The sequence below is a fragment of the Carcharhinus amblyrhynchos genome, chromosome 8 (assembly GCF_965287045.1).
Source record: "Carcharhinus amblyrhynchos chromosome 8, sCarAmb.v2.hapA, whole genome shotgun sequence".
NCBI classification, from domain to species: domain Eukaryota; kingdom Metazoa; phylum Chordata; class Chondrichthyes; order Carcharhiniformes; family Carcharhinidae; genus Carcharhinus; species Carcharhinus amblyrhynchos.
In genome coordinates, this window is record NC_137331.1 from 115088381 (window position 1) to 115105169 (window position 16789).

At 45.4% G+C, this 16789-nt stretch overlaps 1 protein-coding gene across 4 annotated transcripts in view; it reads right to left on the reverse strand.

The window, feature by feature from the left end:
* Positions 1-663: 663 nt before the first annotated feature.
* LOC145346851 (protein spire homolog 1-like) overlaps positions 664-16789 on the reverse strand; it is a 232187-nt gene continuing 216061 nt past the window's right edge. For all 4 annotated transcript variants that reach the window (XM_080194683.1, XM_080194681.1, XM_080194682.1 and 1 more), the window contains 4 exons: positions 13076-13146; positions 7774-7801; positions 7512-7657; positions 664-1305 (listed from right to left, as the gene is read on the reverse strand). In XM_080194683.1, the coding sequence (XP_080050809.1) occupies positions 1038-1305; positions 7512-7657; positions 7774-7801; positions 13076-13146 (513 nt within the window). In that variant the 3' untranslated portion in view covers positions 664-1037. The remainder of the gene's footprint in view (positions 1306-7511; positions 7658-7773; positions 7802-13075; positions 13147-16789) is intronic.

Below are 16789 nucleotides of genomic sequence, written 5' to 3' on the forward strand. Positions count from 1 at the left end.
ACTTAGAAACTATATATTGCAGCAGATACAGGTGCACAGTGGGGGGAATGGAGGGGAAGGACGGGATATTATGGCAATCCATTCCTTAAGTATTCAGGCTAGTCACCAATAAGCCAAGACTGAAAGGCAACAAGTTGGGTTATCTATGGATTTATTGGACTGAGCTCAGTGGCTAACGGGTCACAATGCTATTTCAGAAAAAGTGGAGTTAAGACCACAATCAGATCAGCCATGGCCTTACTGAAAGGCTGAGCAGACTCGATGGGCTGAATGGCCTACTCCTGCTCATATTTCTAATGAGTGTATGATCTACTTGCATGGAGCAAACTGTTAGTCCAAAGAGTGGGGGAAGAGAGTGTCAATCAAGTACTTAATATAAGTGCAAAAACTGTCTTGTATAAGCTGGCATTCAGGTGTTTAATACAGGTCTCAGGTCAGTTTGACAAATACTGACAATGTTCAGATGCTTTCATGAGATCATAAATCCATCACTGTCCAGTTAAAAAATTAAAACGCCCTTTTTTTTGTAAATTATAAAAATTGTGAGCTCCCATTGCCCTTCGTACCCGACACTATCTTTCTCCCTTGCCTAGAAACCATCGACACAAAGTTTAAGTTAAAAAAGTGACGACATCAAATAAGATTATTACCTCGGAAGATGTTCAAAATTAAACTAAGATCTTTTCTGTCGTATATTCCATGTACATATGCTGCACAGATTAAATATTATACAAGTTGTCAATGCTGCAAGTGGAGTTAGATGTCCACTTCCAGTGTCAGTGGGACCCAAACCCTCCTGTTAATAAAATATATTACAATTATATACAAGTAACTTACATTATTTCATCTTTGATAAGACCCATTCACAAAGATATGAGCAGACAAATGAACCCTGACCTTTATTAATACATGAAAGCTAGATATTTTGTGAATTTGAGCGTAGTCAGTGTGTTTGTGGATCCATTTCCAGTTTGTTCGTAGACGCCTGTTTGGAAAACAAGCTTCAGGAAGAAGGACAAAAGTAAAAAGGCACAAGTCTAAACCTCTTTGATAGTTCGCTCCTTGGGTGCTGCCAGTCGAAACTCCGACGTGCTGGCCGCGGACATATAAAAGGACTGAGTTTTCCGTTTTAAGCGGGCGCGCTTGTTCGCCAGGACAAGGCTCCGCCGACTGGAGCTAATGATTTCGGAAATGAATTTCTTACAGTCAACACAAACCTCCATCGTGCTCCAGTCCTCCATCAGTTCTTTGGGAAACTCCAGACTTTCGCTCGATTTCTCCGATGACTTGGACATAGATGGCAACCTGTGGGCGATCAAACAGCCTCGCATTAGAAAGAAATGTTGAAGGCCATTTTGTGTGTCTGATAAGGGAAGCTTACTGTTAGCTGCAATAGAAGCATAGAAGATAGGAACAGGAGGAGGCCATTCAGCCCTTCCAGTCTGGTCCGTCATTCATCACGATCATGGCTGATCATCCAACTGCATCCTTGTCACTGTTCACCCCTCCACCCAACTTGGTATCTTCTGCAAACACTGAGACGTTACATTTTGTTCCCTCATCCAAATCATTCATATTGTGATGGGTCCCAGCACCCATCCCTGTGGCACCTCACTAGTTACTACCTGCCAATTTGAAAAGGCTATTGAATTGGGCGATCATACATGATCGTGATGAATGGTAGAGCAGGCTCGATGGGCCAAATGGCCTCCACCTGCTCCTATCTTCTATGTTTCTAAACGCCTAATCCTACTTTCTCCACATAATCTTTGATCCCATTCACTCCAAGTGCTATATCCAGCCATCTCTTGAATACATTCAATGTTTTGGCATCAACTACTTCCTAATTGTCTCCTCATCTCCATCCTAAATGGTCCACCGTGTATCCTCAGCCTGTGACTCCTGGTTCTGGACTTCCCCACCATCGGGAACATCCGGTGATGCCTTGGAAATGCTCAAAGTCCATTTTCTCCATCGTCTCCCTTGTTATTTTTGATACACGTGGGAGATTAAGAACTGAGGCCCTTTTATCCTTAATGTTATCCTTGGGCAGAGCCTCTGCACTGCCAGAGATAAAGAGGAATTTCTTCTCTCAAAGGGTTGAGACTCTTTGGAACTCTTTGCCACAGAGAACATACGGTGGGATTTTCCAGCAGTACATGTCCCAAGACTGGAAAATTCTGCTTGACGTCAACAGAGCTTTGCAAGGTCTGTGTCCCACCTGTTACGATTCCACCCCTCGTGTATATTTAAGGCTGAGATAAATCAATTTTTGATCAGTAAGGGAATCAAGGCTTACAGGGAAAGGGCAAGAAAATGGGATTGAGGAATATCGGAACAGCCATGATCCTAATGAATGGTGGAGTAGGCTCAAGGGTTCGAACATCCTGCTCTTGTTCCTATTTCTTATGGTCTTAAGTGAACTGCCCTGTTGCTGGATTTGAGGCTAGTCCTAAACTTCAGAACAAGTACGTTTCCATCAAATCAACCACACTGCAAATAGAGAAACAGTCGAAGCCACAGCAAAATCTGTATTTCTATCCCACTTCTTCTTTTGTGGGACGGCATTCATATCGTTCCCAAGAACTCCTCACAGACATACAGTTCATTTAAAAGACATAATCTAAGCACTGGCCCCAACAGATGGGACAAGGCCCCTTCTATCTTAATGTCAGTAAAACTCAAATCATTCTCTTCAACTGTGCACAGCTCTGGCCTGGATTTGGAGTGCTGTGAGCAGTTTTGAGGCCCCATATCTCAGGAGGGATGTGCTGGCCTTGGAAAGGGTCCAGAGGAGGTTCACAAGAATGATCCCTGGAATTAAGAGCTTGTTGAATGAGAAACGGTTGAGGACACTGGGTCTGTACTCATTGGAGTTTAGAAGGGTGAGGGGGGATCTTATTGAAACTTATAAGATATTGTGAGGCCTGGATAGAGTGGACATGGAGAGGATGTTTCCACTAGTAGGAGAAACTAGAACCAGAGGACACAACCTCAGGCTAAAGGGATGATCATTTAAAACAGAGATGAGGAGGAGTTTCTTCAGCCAGAGAGTGGTGAATCTGTGGAATGCTTAGCCACAGAAGGCTGTGGAGGCCAGATCATTGAGTGTCTTTAAGACAGAGATAGATAGGTTTTTGATTAAAAAGGGGATCAGGGGTTATGGGGAAAAGGCAGGGGAATGGAGATGAGAAAAATATCAGCCATGATTGAATGGCAGAGCAGACTCGATGGGCCGAGTGGCCTAATTCTGCTCCAGTGTCTTACGATCCAAATTCACCTCCTCCCATACTGCTACCTCAACACCCTCGTGTACTGTCCAACTGTAAACGCAACCTCCAATCTCACCTTCAAATCGTCATCAAGACCACTTTCACCTCCACAATTTCACCTACCACCTCCCGTCCTCTGGTAAATCTCTCACCAGCGCTGTAATCCCTTCACCACTGAACTTCTCGAATAACATCCATAGCTCAAGTTCCTATTTGTACTGTCGGTAAACTGCGGCAGCTCAGCTCCTCACCCACACTAAAAACACACAGCCCAACATCCTCTTTTCTCACGAATTCCGCTGGGTTTCCAGTGATAGGCAGGTAGGTAAGGAAAAGAAAAGGTGCTTTGGGATTCGTGCTGGTCACAGTGAAGTACAGTTTCTGCTTGGTAACACAGCCGGATCCAGCACCATTCATCCATAAACGAATACCGTGGGCGGCACGGTAGCACAGTGGTTAGCACTGCTGCTTCACAGCTCCAGGGTCCTGGGTTCGATTCCCAGCTCTGGTCCCTGTCTGTGTGGAGTTTGCACATTCTCCTCGTGTCTGCGTGGGTTTCCTCTGGGTGCTCCGGTTTCCTCCCACAGTCCAAAGATTAGGTCGATTAGCCATGCTAGAAATTAGAGTCGTGAGGTGTTTTGGTTAGACGGATTAGCAGGTAAATATGGGGGTAGGGCCTGGGTGGGATTGTGGTCAGTGCTGACTCGATGGGCTGAATGGCCTCCTTCTGCACTGTAGGATTTCCATGAAATGGTGCAAATTCACCCAAAAGGTTGCACAATTTTGAGCACAAACTATTTCCAGTACAAATAGAGTTCCTGCCATCATTTGTGCTACAATAAAACCGTGAGAAGTTTGCCCTGCCCACAGACATGACCTTTCAATGCATTCTGCTATCTTGCCTTGATGCCACAATTAGCACCTTCTTTAGTCTTTAACATTAACATCAACACTCTCTCAATCTTGTGCCCACAACATCTTTGCCAAATCTCTCCTAGCTTCCACCTCTCACTGACCTTCTACTTTGCTCCGCTCCACCCCCCTCCTCTTAAACAGTGTAGAATCCATTACATTTCTCCCTGTCTTTAGCTCAGAAGAAGAGTCAGACTGACTCGAGGCTTTAACTCTGTTTCTCTCCCCACAGATGCTGCCAGACCTGCGGGGGCTTTTCCTGTCTGACGTACACAGATGTCAGGCTTCTCAGATCAATATGATCACCGCTGGGAGTATCAGCTAATTGCATCTGTTTGACAGCCTCCAGCAGTTAAAATCCAGCTTTTTGTCACAAGGACACCAATCAGCACATTTTAAAAGGCTTTTGAATTTAATTTTTTTTTTTAGCTTATTTAGAAAATCAGTGATGTGGTCCAACAAACCCGTGTGTATTTCTGTATGACTCTGAAAAGTGATTTTCAGTAATTTCAAATTGGGTTATGCAATCAGAATTGGATTGCACTGTTCTGGTCACCCTATTATAGGAAGGATATTATTAAACCAGAAAGAGCGCAGAAAAGATTTACTAGGATGTTACTGGGACTTGATGGTTTGAGTTATTAGGAGAGGCTGGATAGACTGGGACTTTTTCCCTGGCGTGTATGGGGCTTAGGGGTGATCTTATAGAAGTCTATAAAATAATGAGGGGTATAGATAAGGTAGTCAACATCTTTTCCCAAAGGCATGGGAGTCTAAAACTAGACAGCATGGGTTTACGGTGAGAGGGGGGAGATACAAAAGGATCCAGAGGAGCAATTTTTTCACTTAGAGGGTGATGAGTGTTTGGAACAAGCTGCCAGAGATAGTAGTAGAGGCGGGTACAATTTTGTCTTTTAAAAAGCATTTAGATAGTTACATGGGTATGATGGGTATAGAGGGATATGGACCAAATGTGGGCAATTGGGATTGGCTTGGTGGTAAAACTGGGCGGCATGGACAAGTTGGGCTGAAGGGCCTGTTTCCATGCTGTATGAGGCTATGATTGCTCCAGATGCTTATTGTTACGGGGATATGGCCTGGGTGGGATGCTCTGTCTGATTGCTGGTGCTGACTCAGTGAGTCGAATGACCTCCTTCTGCACTATTGGGATTCAATAATTCTATACTATTTTCCGTGATGAGTTTCCCAATGGCAGAAGTGGCTGGTCATTCCAGTCCTGCCAAAGTCAATGACCATTTACATTGCTCACTGCCTGTGGCGTTGGAGAACCTGCTTTGGGGTGGGGGGGCGGGTGTGGGGGTTGCTGCCAGTGGGAAGTGCCGGTACACCCCAGCCAGAGTCTGACTGCACTGTGTTCAATGGTATGCTGTTTAGTCTGGGTAGAAACCCGAGTGAAAATCTCTTCCTTGTTCGCAGCTGGGACTCCCGCTGAAAGCAAACGGAGTTTTCTCCGGTTATACTGCCAGCGGGGCAGCCACGGACGGGAATGGAGAATCCCACCCAAACACTCGTGGAATTCTGAGGGTGTGATATAAGAAGTGACGATATGAAAATGTGTGCACAATATGAAAGCAAACACAGGTTATAAAAGCTAAGAGCAGACATTTTCAGAAATGTGTTGAGAAAATGAGGGGTAATGGGCCCCTTAAAGGCAGGTGCAGTCAAGATTGCAATGAGGAAGTGACAGATTGCTAAATGAAGTTTTGCTCTCTATTTTCAGAATGGAGGAAGTGAGGATGGAAGGAGGAAGTCAGGAAGGGAAACAGTGAATGGACAAAACAACAGCGGATGGGGTCAAATGTGGAGAAGTATGAGGCAATACAATTTGGTTCTGAGAAAGGCCAACTGTAATATTTTCTTAATGGTGAGAAACCAGAAGGAAAAGTGTTTGACTGCCTCAATACACAATCACTAGAAAGTAGTCTACAGGTGCAAAGTTTAAAGTTTATTTATTAGTCACAGCTAGGCTTACATTAACACTGCAATGAAGTTACTGTGAAAATCCCCTAGTCACCACACTGTGACACCTGTTCAGGTACACCGAAGGAGAGATTAGCACAAATAATGCACCTAACCAATATGTCGTTCGGACTGTGGGAGAAACCCAGAGCACCCGGAGGAAACCCACACAGACATGGGAGAACATGCAAACTCCACACAGACAGTGACCCAAGCTGGGAATCGAACACAGGCCCCTGGCGCTTTGAGGCAGCAATGCTAACCGCTGTGTCACCGTGTAGTGTTAATGATCCATTAATGAGTAACCAAAAAGACTAACGAAACGTCAACTTTATCTCAAGGTGTCTGACAAATTGAGTAGGTGATGTTGCAACTGGATGAAGCCATAGTTAAACCCCATTGGGAAAAAACTGCTCTGTTCCAAATTCAAATGCTTTAGATCTTCTGTTTTGTAAAAACGCCAATGTCTTAATGTAAAATGGTGACCCGACAGGAAGGGAACTATGGCGAGACTATGATGAGAGATGAACTGACACCGATGGACAATCACCAGGCAGGAGAGTTCCCTTCCTGTTGTGGAACACTCTAGCAGTTAAGGACATTCAGCCTCTGATCTTCGGGTAAGCGTTCTCCAAAGCGGCCTTCGAGACACATGACAACGCAGAATCGCCGAGCAGAAACTGATAGCCAAGTTCTGCACACATGAGGATGGCCTCAACCAGGATCTTGGGTTCATGTCACACTATCTGTAAACCCCACAACTTGCCTGGGCTTGTAAAATCCTGTTACCTGTGCTGGCTCGACACAGTTCACACCCCTTTAACCTGTGATTAATCCTCTCCCCACTCACATTGTCTGTACCTGTAAAGACTTGACTACCTGTAATTCCGACCATTATCTTGCAATTGAATCTCTGTCTATATACACCGTGTTTGTGAACCCAACTGTTCACTCACCTGAGGAAAGAGCAACGCTCCAAAAGCTCGTGATTCCAAATAAACCTGTCGGACTTTAATCTGGTGTTGTGAGACTTCTTCCGTGTGGAGTTTCTCCCCGTGTCTGCGTGGGTTTCTGCGAGTGCTCCAATTTTCTCCCACAGTCTAAAGATATGTGGGTTCGGTTGGAGATGTGTGGGCTATGCTAAATTGACCCTACAATCAGGGGGATTATATGGCGGTATGTGGGGTTAGGGGGATGGGGCGGGGTGGGATTGTGGTCGGTGCAGACTTGATGGGCCGAATGGCCTCCTTCTGCACTGTAGGGATTCTATGACCACATCAACTCCAACAAAATAGTGGAAATGTTCTGTTTGTGTGGTGGTGCTGGAGGTGGCTGGGTGCTTCCTACCTGACTAGACCCTTGTGTTGACCATCATGTCGACGGCGACTGCTTGACGGCTTCTCTGGCTTCAATACTTTCCCCTCTTTTGGCAAGGTCGATGGTCCCAAGGAGAAAATGGGAAGATTGCTGTACGGTTTGGAAGGTAGTCGCATCTAAACCACAAACAATAAAAACTCTCAATTTTTAAAACTTCTTCAAAAAAAATCTGACTGAGAGATGACAGAAGGTGAATTCATTCAAATATAAATATCGACAATTTGGAACGTACCTTTTTACAACACTGTGAACAGACCGGTCTGTGGAAAGATAATCGAGTATTAAAAATGGCTCAGTCATCAAATAGCATGTTCGTTCACTAAGTAACGTGTTGCTGGAGCTGGGGACTGCAGAATGATCAAACTGTAGGAAGCATTTTAATGTTGGGACACAGTGTCCACTGGTTAAAATGTTCCCGTTTAAAAAGAACAGTCTCTGAGATCAATCAATAAATCAAACAGCGTTTAAATTCAACTCCATTTCAAACCCAGCAGTCACATATATTCCATCTATTTTGGGCAGTGATTCATATTCACTGCACTGACTAAGTATTAACAGCGTACTGCACTGAGACATCCTTACCGAGGCAGACTTCCCTTCACTAATAGACTTGATAACTAAGGAGCATTCTGGCCTGTTTCAGGATGGCAGTATTTTCTATACCTGTTACCTGACATTTTAATTAACTATGGACGTGTCTTGCTGATCAGCTAATTCCCTAATCAGGTCAATAACTTTCCCTCAAATCAGTGAGGTTCAACTGTACCTCACAATCTCTTACGAGGGGATGGGAAGCGATGGCCTGGTGGTATTATCGTTAGACTATTAATCCAGAAACAGACCCTCATTTTAACTGTGCCTGCCCTCCCTGGCAGCACTGAGCCTTTCCCAGCACGCGTCTCACTCTGGCTGCCCAGTAACTGGCGTTGGTTGCAGTGGGAAGCGCGCATCGTGCCTGCTGAGTATGCATGTGTGCCAGGCGAATGTGGACTGGGGGAGCGCGTTGGAGGGAGGGTCTGCTGAGGAGCAGTGGAGGATCTTTAAGGAGATCTTTCTTGGTGCTCAGCGGAAATTTATTCCGATGGTCAAAAAGGACAGTAGGAGGAGAGGTAATAAGCCGTGGATAACGAAGGAGGTGAAGGAAAGTGTTAAATTAAAAGCGGAGGAATTTAGAGTAGCTAAGAGTAGTGGGCGAGAAGAGGATTGGGAGAGGTTTAAATGTCAACAAAGATTGACAAAGAAGTTGATAAAGAAGGGTAGGAGAAACTATGAAGCTGGGCTAGCGCTTAATATAAAAAAGGATAGCAAGAGTTTTTATAAATATATAAAAAGGAAGAGGCTGGCTAGGGTGAACGTTGGTCCTTTAGAGGATGAGAAAGGGGACCTAGTGGTAGGGGATGGGGATATGGCTAAGGTATTGAATAACTTTTTTGTTTCTGTCTTCACGGAGGAGGATGTGAATAATTTGCTGGGTGTTAGCGATGGAAAGGTGGTAGGACTGGAGGGTCTTAATGACATTACTGTTACTAGAGAGGCGGTGCTCGACAGACTGGAGGGGCTGATTGTGGACAAGTCCCCAGGACCGGATGGAATGCATCCGAGGGTTCTGAAAGAAATGGCGGAGGTGATAGTGGATGCCTTGGTGGTTATTTTCCAGACGTCGCTGGATTCCGGGGAAGTGCCGGAAGATTGGAAAACGGCTAATGTTACGCCGTTGTTTAAGAAGGGTGCCAGGCAAAAGGCGGGGAATTATAGGCCGGTTAGTTTAACGTCTGTGGTAGGTAAAATGTTAGAATCTGTCATTAAGGAGGAAATTGCGAGGCATCTTGAAGGGAATTGCTTGATAGAGCAGACGCAGCACGGTTTCATTAAAGGGAAGTCGTGTCTGACAAATTTACTGCAGTTCTATGAGGATGTGTCTAGGGCGGTGGATAGAGGAGAGCCGGTGGATGTGGTCTTTCTAGATTTTCAGAAGGCGTTTGACAAAGTACCTCACAAGAGGTTATTGCAGAAGGTCAGGGGACAGGGAGTTGGGGGTAGGGTGTTAGCGTGGATAGAGGATTGGTTGTCAAATAGGAGGCAGAGAGTGGGGGTTAATGGGTGCTATTCGGATTGGCGGTTGGTGACTAGTGGAGTGCCCCAGGGGTCGGTGCTGGGGCCTCAGCTATTTACCATTTATATGGATGATCTGGAGGAGGGAACCGAGTGTAGAGTGTCGAAATTTGCTGATGACACCAAGATTGGGGGAACGGCAAATTGTGCGGAGGGTGTGGAGAGTCTGCAGAAGGATCTAGATAGGCTGGGCGAATGGGCCAGGAAATGGCAAATGGAATTTAATGTTGGCAAGTGTGAGGTGCTCCACTTTGGTAGGAATAATGGTAGGAAGGACTATTACTTACGTGGCGAAAAACTGCAGCAGGCGACGGTGCAGAGGGACCTCGGGGTCCTTGTGCATGAGTTGCAAAAACCCAGCTTGCAGGTGCAGCAGGTGGTCAGGAAGGCGAATGGGATGCTGGCCTTCATAGCGAGGGGGATTGAATATAAAAGTAGGGAGGTCTTGCTGCAGCTGTATAGGGCATTGGTGAGGCCGCAGCTGGAGTACTGTGTGCAGTTTTGGGCGCCGCACCTGCGCAAAGATATTTTGGCCTTGGAGGGAGTACAGAGGAGGTTTACTAGGCTGATACCGGAGTTGAGGGGGTTCAGCTATGAGGAGAGGCTGAATAAACTAGGCTTGTACTCGTTAGAGTTTAGAAGAATGAGGGGAGATCTCATTGAGACGTATAAGATGATGAATGGGATGGATAGGATAGAGGTGGAGAGACTCTTCCCGCTCAAAAAAGACAGTAGGACTAGGGGGCACAGCCTCAAGATAAAGGGGGGGCGGTTTAGAACGGAGTTGAGGAGGAACTTCTTCACTCAAAGGGTGGTGAATCTCTGGAATTCTCTGCCCGTTGAAGTGGTGGAGGCTGCCTCGCTAAATATTTTTAAGACGCGGGTTGATGGGTTTTTGATAGGAGAGGGGATTAAGGGTTATGGGGAGAGGGCGGGAAAGTGGAACTGAGCCACGACAGATCAGCCATGATCTTATTGAATGGCGGGGCAGGCTCGAGGGGCTAGATGGCCTATTCCTGCTCCTATTTCTTATGTTCTTATGTTCAGGCGATTCTAACAGGGCCTGGCTTTCCTCACCCATATTCCATAAAGAGCAGAGTGAGATGTGCAATTTCCCAATTAACAAAGGAATGGTTCTTGAACGAAGAGCACTTTGGAATTGTGCAGTTAGGGCAGCTGCGGTATTCTCACTCACTCTGAAAGGAAACTCTATCACCCTAGGAGCTGCTCATTCTTTTTTCATTATTATTATCTTTGTTACAATTGCTTTGCTGGTGCTGCTGCCGTCCCTGATGCAGTATTAATTTCCTTGGGGGTGCATCTGGCAAATTGAATATATATGGACACTCTCCTTTCCATCAGGAAGAAGATATACAAGTCTGAGGTCACGTACTAAGCACTCAAGAACAGCGTCTTCCCTGCTGCCATCAGACTTTTGAATGACTCTACCTCGCATTAAGCTGATCTTTCTCTACACCCTCACTATGAGTGTAACACTACACTCTGCACTCTCTCCTTTCCTTCTCTGTGAACAGTATGCTTTGTCTGTATAATGCGCAAGGAACAATACTTCTCACTGTATACTAAGACTAAGACAATAATAAATCAAATCAAATCAAAATTACCCCAATCCCAATATCAGGTTTTCAGCAGTCCACAGTCTCCTTAACCACCCTCTCTATCTGAATTATAAAAAAAGTGTTGATTTTTATATCCTTGACAAGTTTCTTTTTATATTCCATATTCCTTTTTTGAGCTCCTACGACCAGCCTTATCACCCTTTTTTGGTCTGAATATCTCTGCTGGGTCTGTTTTTTTTGCATTTTTGTATATTTCTAATTTTGGTGAAATTTTTGATTTGGTTTGATGTTGTCCCTAATCCCTTCTGTTTCTTTTCTGTATTCATCAGAGTTTAGAAGAGTGAGAGGGGATCTCACAGAAACGTGTAAAATTCTAACAGGGTTAGAACATAGAACATAGAACATTACAGCGCAGAACAGGCCCTTCAGCCCACGATGTTGCGCCGACCAGTTAAAAAGCAATGACCCCCTAACCTAAACCAAACCCTTTCCATCCATAAACCTATCCACGGATCTCTTAAATGCCCCCAAACTAGGTGCATTTACAACTGCAGCAGGCAGGGCATTCCAATCCCTCACCACCCTCTGGGTAAAGAACCTACCCCCTGACATCCGTCCTACAACTACCACCCCTTAATTTAAAGCTATGCCCCCTCCTGCTAGCTTTCTCCATCCGAGGAAAAAGGCTATCACTGTCCACCCTATCTAAACCTCTAATCATCTTATATGTTTCAATAAGGTCCCCTCTTAGCCGCCTTCTTTCTAACGAAAACAACCTCAAATCCCTCAGTCTCTCCTCATAGGACCTCCCCTCCATACCAGGCAACATCCTGGTAAACCTCCTCTGCACCCTCTCCAAAGCCTCCACATCCTTCCTATAATGTGGGGACCAGAACTGCACACAGTACTCCAAGTGCGGCCGCACCAGAGTTTTGACCAGTTGCAACATGACGCTGCGGCTCCTAAATTCAATCCCCCTACCAATAAACGCCAAGACACCATATGCCTTCTTAACAACCCTATCTACTTGATTCCCAACTTTCAGGGATCTATGTACACATACACCTAGATCCCTCTGTTCATCCACACTATTCAGAGTCCTACCGTTAGCCCTATACTCTACACATCTGTTATTCCTGCCAAAGTGAATTACCTCACACTTCTCCGCATTAAACTCCATCCTCCACCTCTCGGCCCAGCTCTGCAACTTGTCCAAGTCTCCCTGTAAACTATGACACCCTTCCTCACAATCTACCACACCTCCGACTTTGGTGTCATCAGACAAGATAGATTCAGAAAGAATGTTCCTGATGGTGGGGGAGTCCAGAACTAGGGGTCATAGTTCGAAGATAAGGGGGAAACCCTTTAGAACTGAGGCGAAGAGAGACTTCTTCATCCAGAGGGTGGTGAATGTGTGGAATTCACTACCACAGAATGTAGTTGAGGCCAAAACCTTGTGTGATTTCAAGAAGAAATTAGATATAGCTCTTGGGGCTAAAGGGATCAAAGGACGTGGGGGGAAGGCAGGATCAGGATATTGAATTTGATGATCAGCCATGATCAAAATGAACGGTGGAGCAGGCTCGAAGGGCCAAATGGCCTACTCCTACTCTAGTTTCTATGAGAGTACAGGCCCCTTAGCCCCTTAACTGATTCAGCATCACCTTCATTTGTTGCTAAAGACCTCCCACTGATCCCCTGCCATTCCTACCCGTTAACCAGTTAGTTTCTGCCTCTTGTGAGCTCTTCACCCATTCTGCACTCTTGAAGAATATGAGGGAAGAAAGTGAATGAGAAAGATAAGAAGGATGAAGGAAGGTCAAAGGCGAGTTTGCGACAAACCTTTTACAGAATTGGCAGGTGTAGGACCAGGTAAATATGGAGAATCTCTTTGTTCGGCAGCAGAAACACAACTGTAAAAAGATCAAAAATAACATTCAGACCAACACAACAACAGCACCATGTAACTAAAACAACACTGCAACTACAGCCACTTGTATGTTGTGTTAAAATGTATTTAAATATTTTGTCGAACCATTGAATGCATATTTTGGCTTTGAAATTTAGCCACCCAGCATCCAGTTTTAGCCTGGTGAAGGGCTTCTTAAGCATCCTTAAAGAAACTGGTGACCCAGACTTGAGAGGTAAGAATCTCCGGATTACCCGTTCCGACACATGGAATAGGAGGACTGAGCAGCTGAATGCACGGCCGGAGAGATGGTCCGGATGTCTCAGCACCTTTATTGCTGAGACATTGAGACTGAGCCTGGGGGGAATGGGATACATACAGGCCAGATCTGACCAAAACTGACCTCAATGGGGGGTTGTTAGTGGCTTTGGGGAGGAGTTAAACTAACTTGGCAGAGGTGGGGATGGGGTTGTGTCTGTGTATATGTGTATGTGTGTCTCTATATGTGCATATGTGTTATGTGCATGTATGTATATCTGTGTATATGCATGTAATTGTGTATGTAATCGTGTGTGTGTACACGATTGTGCGTGCGTACACGATTGCGCGTGCGTACACGATTGCGCGTGCGTACACGATTGCGTGTGTGTAAGCATCAGCTTGGTATGGCTCCTGCTCTATCCAAGGCTGCAAGAAACTACAAAAGGTCCACTGAATCTGTCGAGATTTCCCGCTGCCTTGGAAAAGCAACCAGCATAATCAAGGACTCCATGCACCCGGACATACTCTCTTCCACCTTCTTTTGTCGGGGAAAAGATACAAAGGTCTGAGGTCACGTACCGACTGACTCAAGAACAATTTCTTCCCTGATGTGATCCCACTTTTCAATGGACCTACCTCTCATTAAGTTGATCTTTCTCTACACCCTAGCTATGACCGTAATACTGCATTCTGCATTCTCTCCTCTCCTTCTCTATGAATGGTATGCTTTGTATAGCATGCAAGAAACAATACTTTTCCCGTGACAATAATAAATCAAAGCAACTGAAGTCAAATCAATGACAAATGTTGGAATACATGCCAGCAAGACAAGGTTTACAAAGAATTGGAGGAATGGGCAGCACTGGAGTAGCAAATAGCCAGACATTACAGAACTATCAGTCCGTGGCTCTGATATCCATCATTATGAACTGCTTCCAAAGGTTAGTTATGGCACAAATCAATTCCAGCCTCCCGGACTACCTGGATCCACTACAGTTTGCCTATCGCCGCAGCAGGTCCAAAGCAGACACCATTTCCCTGGCCCTGCACTCAACCCTGAAACATCTAGATAACAAGGACACCTATGTCAGACTCCTAATTATTAACTACAGCTCAGCCTTCAATATTATTATTCCCACGAAACTCATCTCCAAGCTCCGTAGCCTGGGGCTCGGCACCTCCCTCTGCAACTGGATCCTGAACTTCCTAACCCACAGACCACAATCAGTAAGGATAGGCAACAACGCCTCCTCCTCCACGATCATCCTCAATACCGGTGCCCCACAAGGCTGTGTTCTCAGCCCCCTACCGTACTCCTTATAACACCTATGACTGTGCGGCCAAATTTCCCTCCAATTCGATTTTCAAGTTTGCTGATGACACCACCATGGTGGGACAGATCTCAAACAATGATGAGACAGAGTACAGGAATGAGATAGAGAATCTGGTGAACTGGTGCTGCAACAGTAATCTCTCCCTCAATGAAGGAGATTGTCATCGACTTCAGGAAGCGTAAAGGAGAACGTGCCCGTCTACATCAATGGGGGTGAAATAGAAAGTCTCGAGACCTTCGTGTTTTTAGGTGTCTAGATCACCAACAACCTGTCCTGGTTCCCCCATGCCAACACTATAGTTAAGAAAGCCCACCAATGTCTCTACTTTCTCAGAAGACTAAGGAAATTTGGCATGTCAGCTACAACTCTCACCAATTTTTACAGATGCATCATAGAAAGCATTCTTTCTGGTTGTATCACAGCTTGGTATGGGCTCCTGCTCTGCCCAAGACCACAAAAAACTACAAAAGCTCGCGAATGTAGCCCAATCCATCACGCAACCCAGCCTCCCATCCATTGACTCTGTCTACACTTCCCGCTGCCTCGGTAAAGCAGCCAGCATAATTAAGGATTCCACACACCCTGGACATTCTCTCTTCCATCGGGAAAAGGATACAAAAGTCTGAGGTCACGTACCAACTGACTCAAGAACAGCTTCTTCCCTGCTGCTGTCAGGCTTTTGAATGGGCCTGCCTTGCATTAAATTGATCTTTCTCTACACCTGAGCTATGACTGTAACACTACATTCTGCACTTTCTTGCTTCCTTCTCTATGAACGGTATGTTTTGACTGTATAGCGTGCAAGAAACAATATTTTTCACTGTAAGTTAATACATGTGACAATAAATCAAATCAAATCAACTACAGAATTGTTACAGTACAAAAGGAGGCCATTTTGCCCATTGTGTCTGCACCAAATGAGCATTACGACTTAATGCCATTCTCCTGACTTTTCCCCACACCCCTACACATTGTTTCTATTCAAATGATCATCTAATGCCTTGTTGAATGTCTTAATCAAACCTGCCTCCACCACACCTCAGGCAGTGCGTTCCAGGCCTACTTGCTATGTGAAAACATTTTTCTCACGTCATAGAGAATCATAGAACCCTACAGTGCAGAAAGAAGCCATTCGGCCCATCAAGTCTGCACCAACCACAATCCTATCCAAGCCTTATCCCCGTATTCCTACATATTTACCCCACTAATTCCTCTAACCTACGTATCCTGGGACACCAAGGGGCAATTTAGAATGGCCAATCAACCTACCCCGCACATCTCTGGGCTGTGGGAGGAATCCGAAGCACCCGGAGGAAACCCACACAGACACGTGGAGAACGTGCAAACTCCACAGACAGTGACCTGAGCCGGGAATCGAACCCGAGTCCCTGGTGCTGTGAAGCAGCAGTGCTAACCACTGTACTACTGTGCTGCCCCAACATCTGCTTCTTTTGCAAATCACTTTAAATCTGTACCCTCTCAATCCTTTTACAAACAGGAACAGTTTCTTCCTTCCTACTCATTCCAGCCCACTGGTGATTTTGATCAGACGTATCAAATCTCCTTTTGGCCTTCCTCTCTCCGAGGAGAACAATCTCCCAAGCTATCCTCATGACTGAAGTTCCTCATCCCTGGAACCATTCTTGTAAACCACTTCTGCACTCTCTCCAAAGTGTTCGCACCTTTCCCATAGCGTGGCGCCCAGAACTGTGCACAGTATTCCAGCTGAGGTCTAACCACGGTCTTGTATAAGTTCAGCATAACTTCTTTGTTCCTGTACTCCGTGGGCAGCCTCACTCGCCCCAAGACCAAAAAATTCTACCCAAGGTAATCGGACCTTTGCATGGTCCGTGTCCCGCTTGCTACGATTCCCATGGTGGGTGGGATGGGAAAATTTGGCCCTAAACCTCTATTAATAAAACTCACAATACTTTATGCTTCATTAACCGCACTCTGCATCTTTGCTGCCAACTTGAATGATTTATACATATATACACCCTCTGCTCCTGCATCCCTTTTATATTGTCTCACCATGTTTTTCACACCAAAATG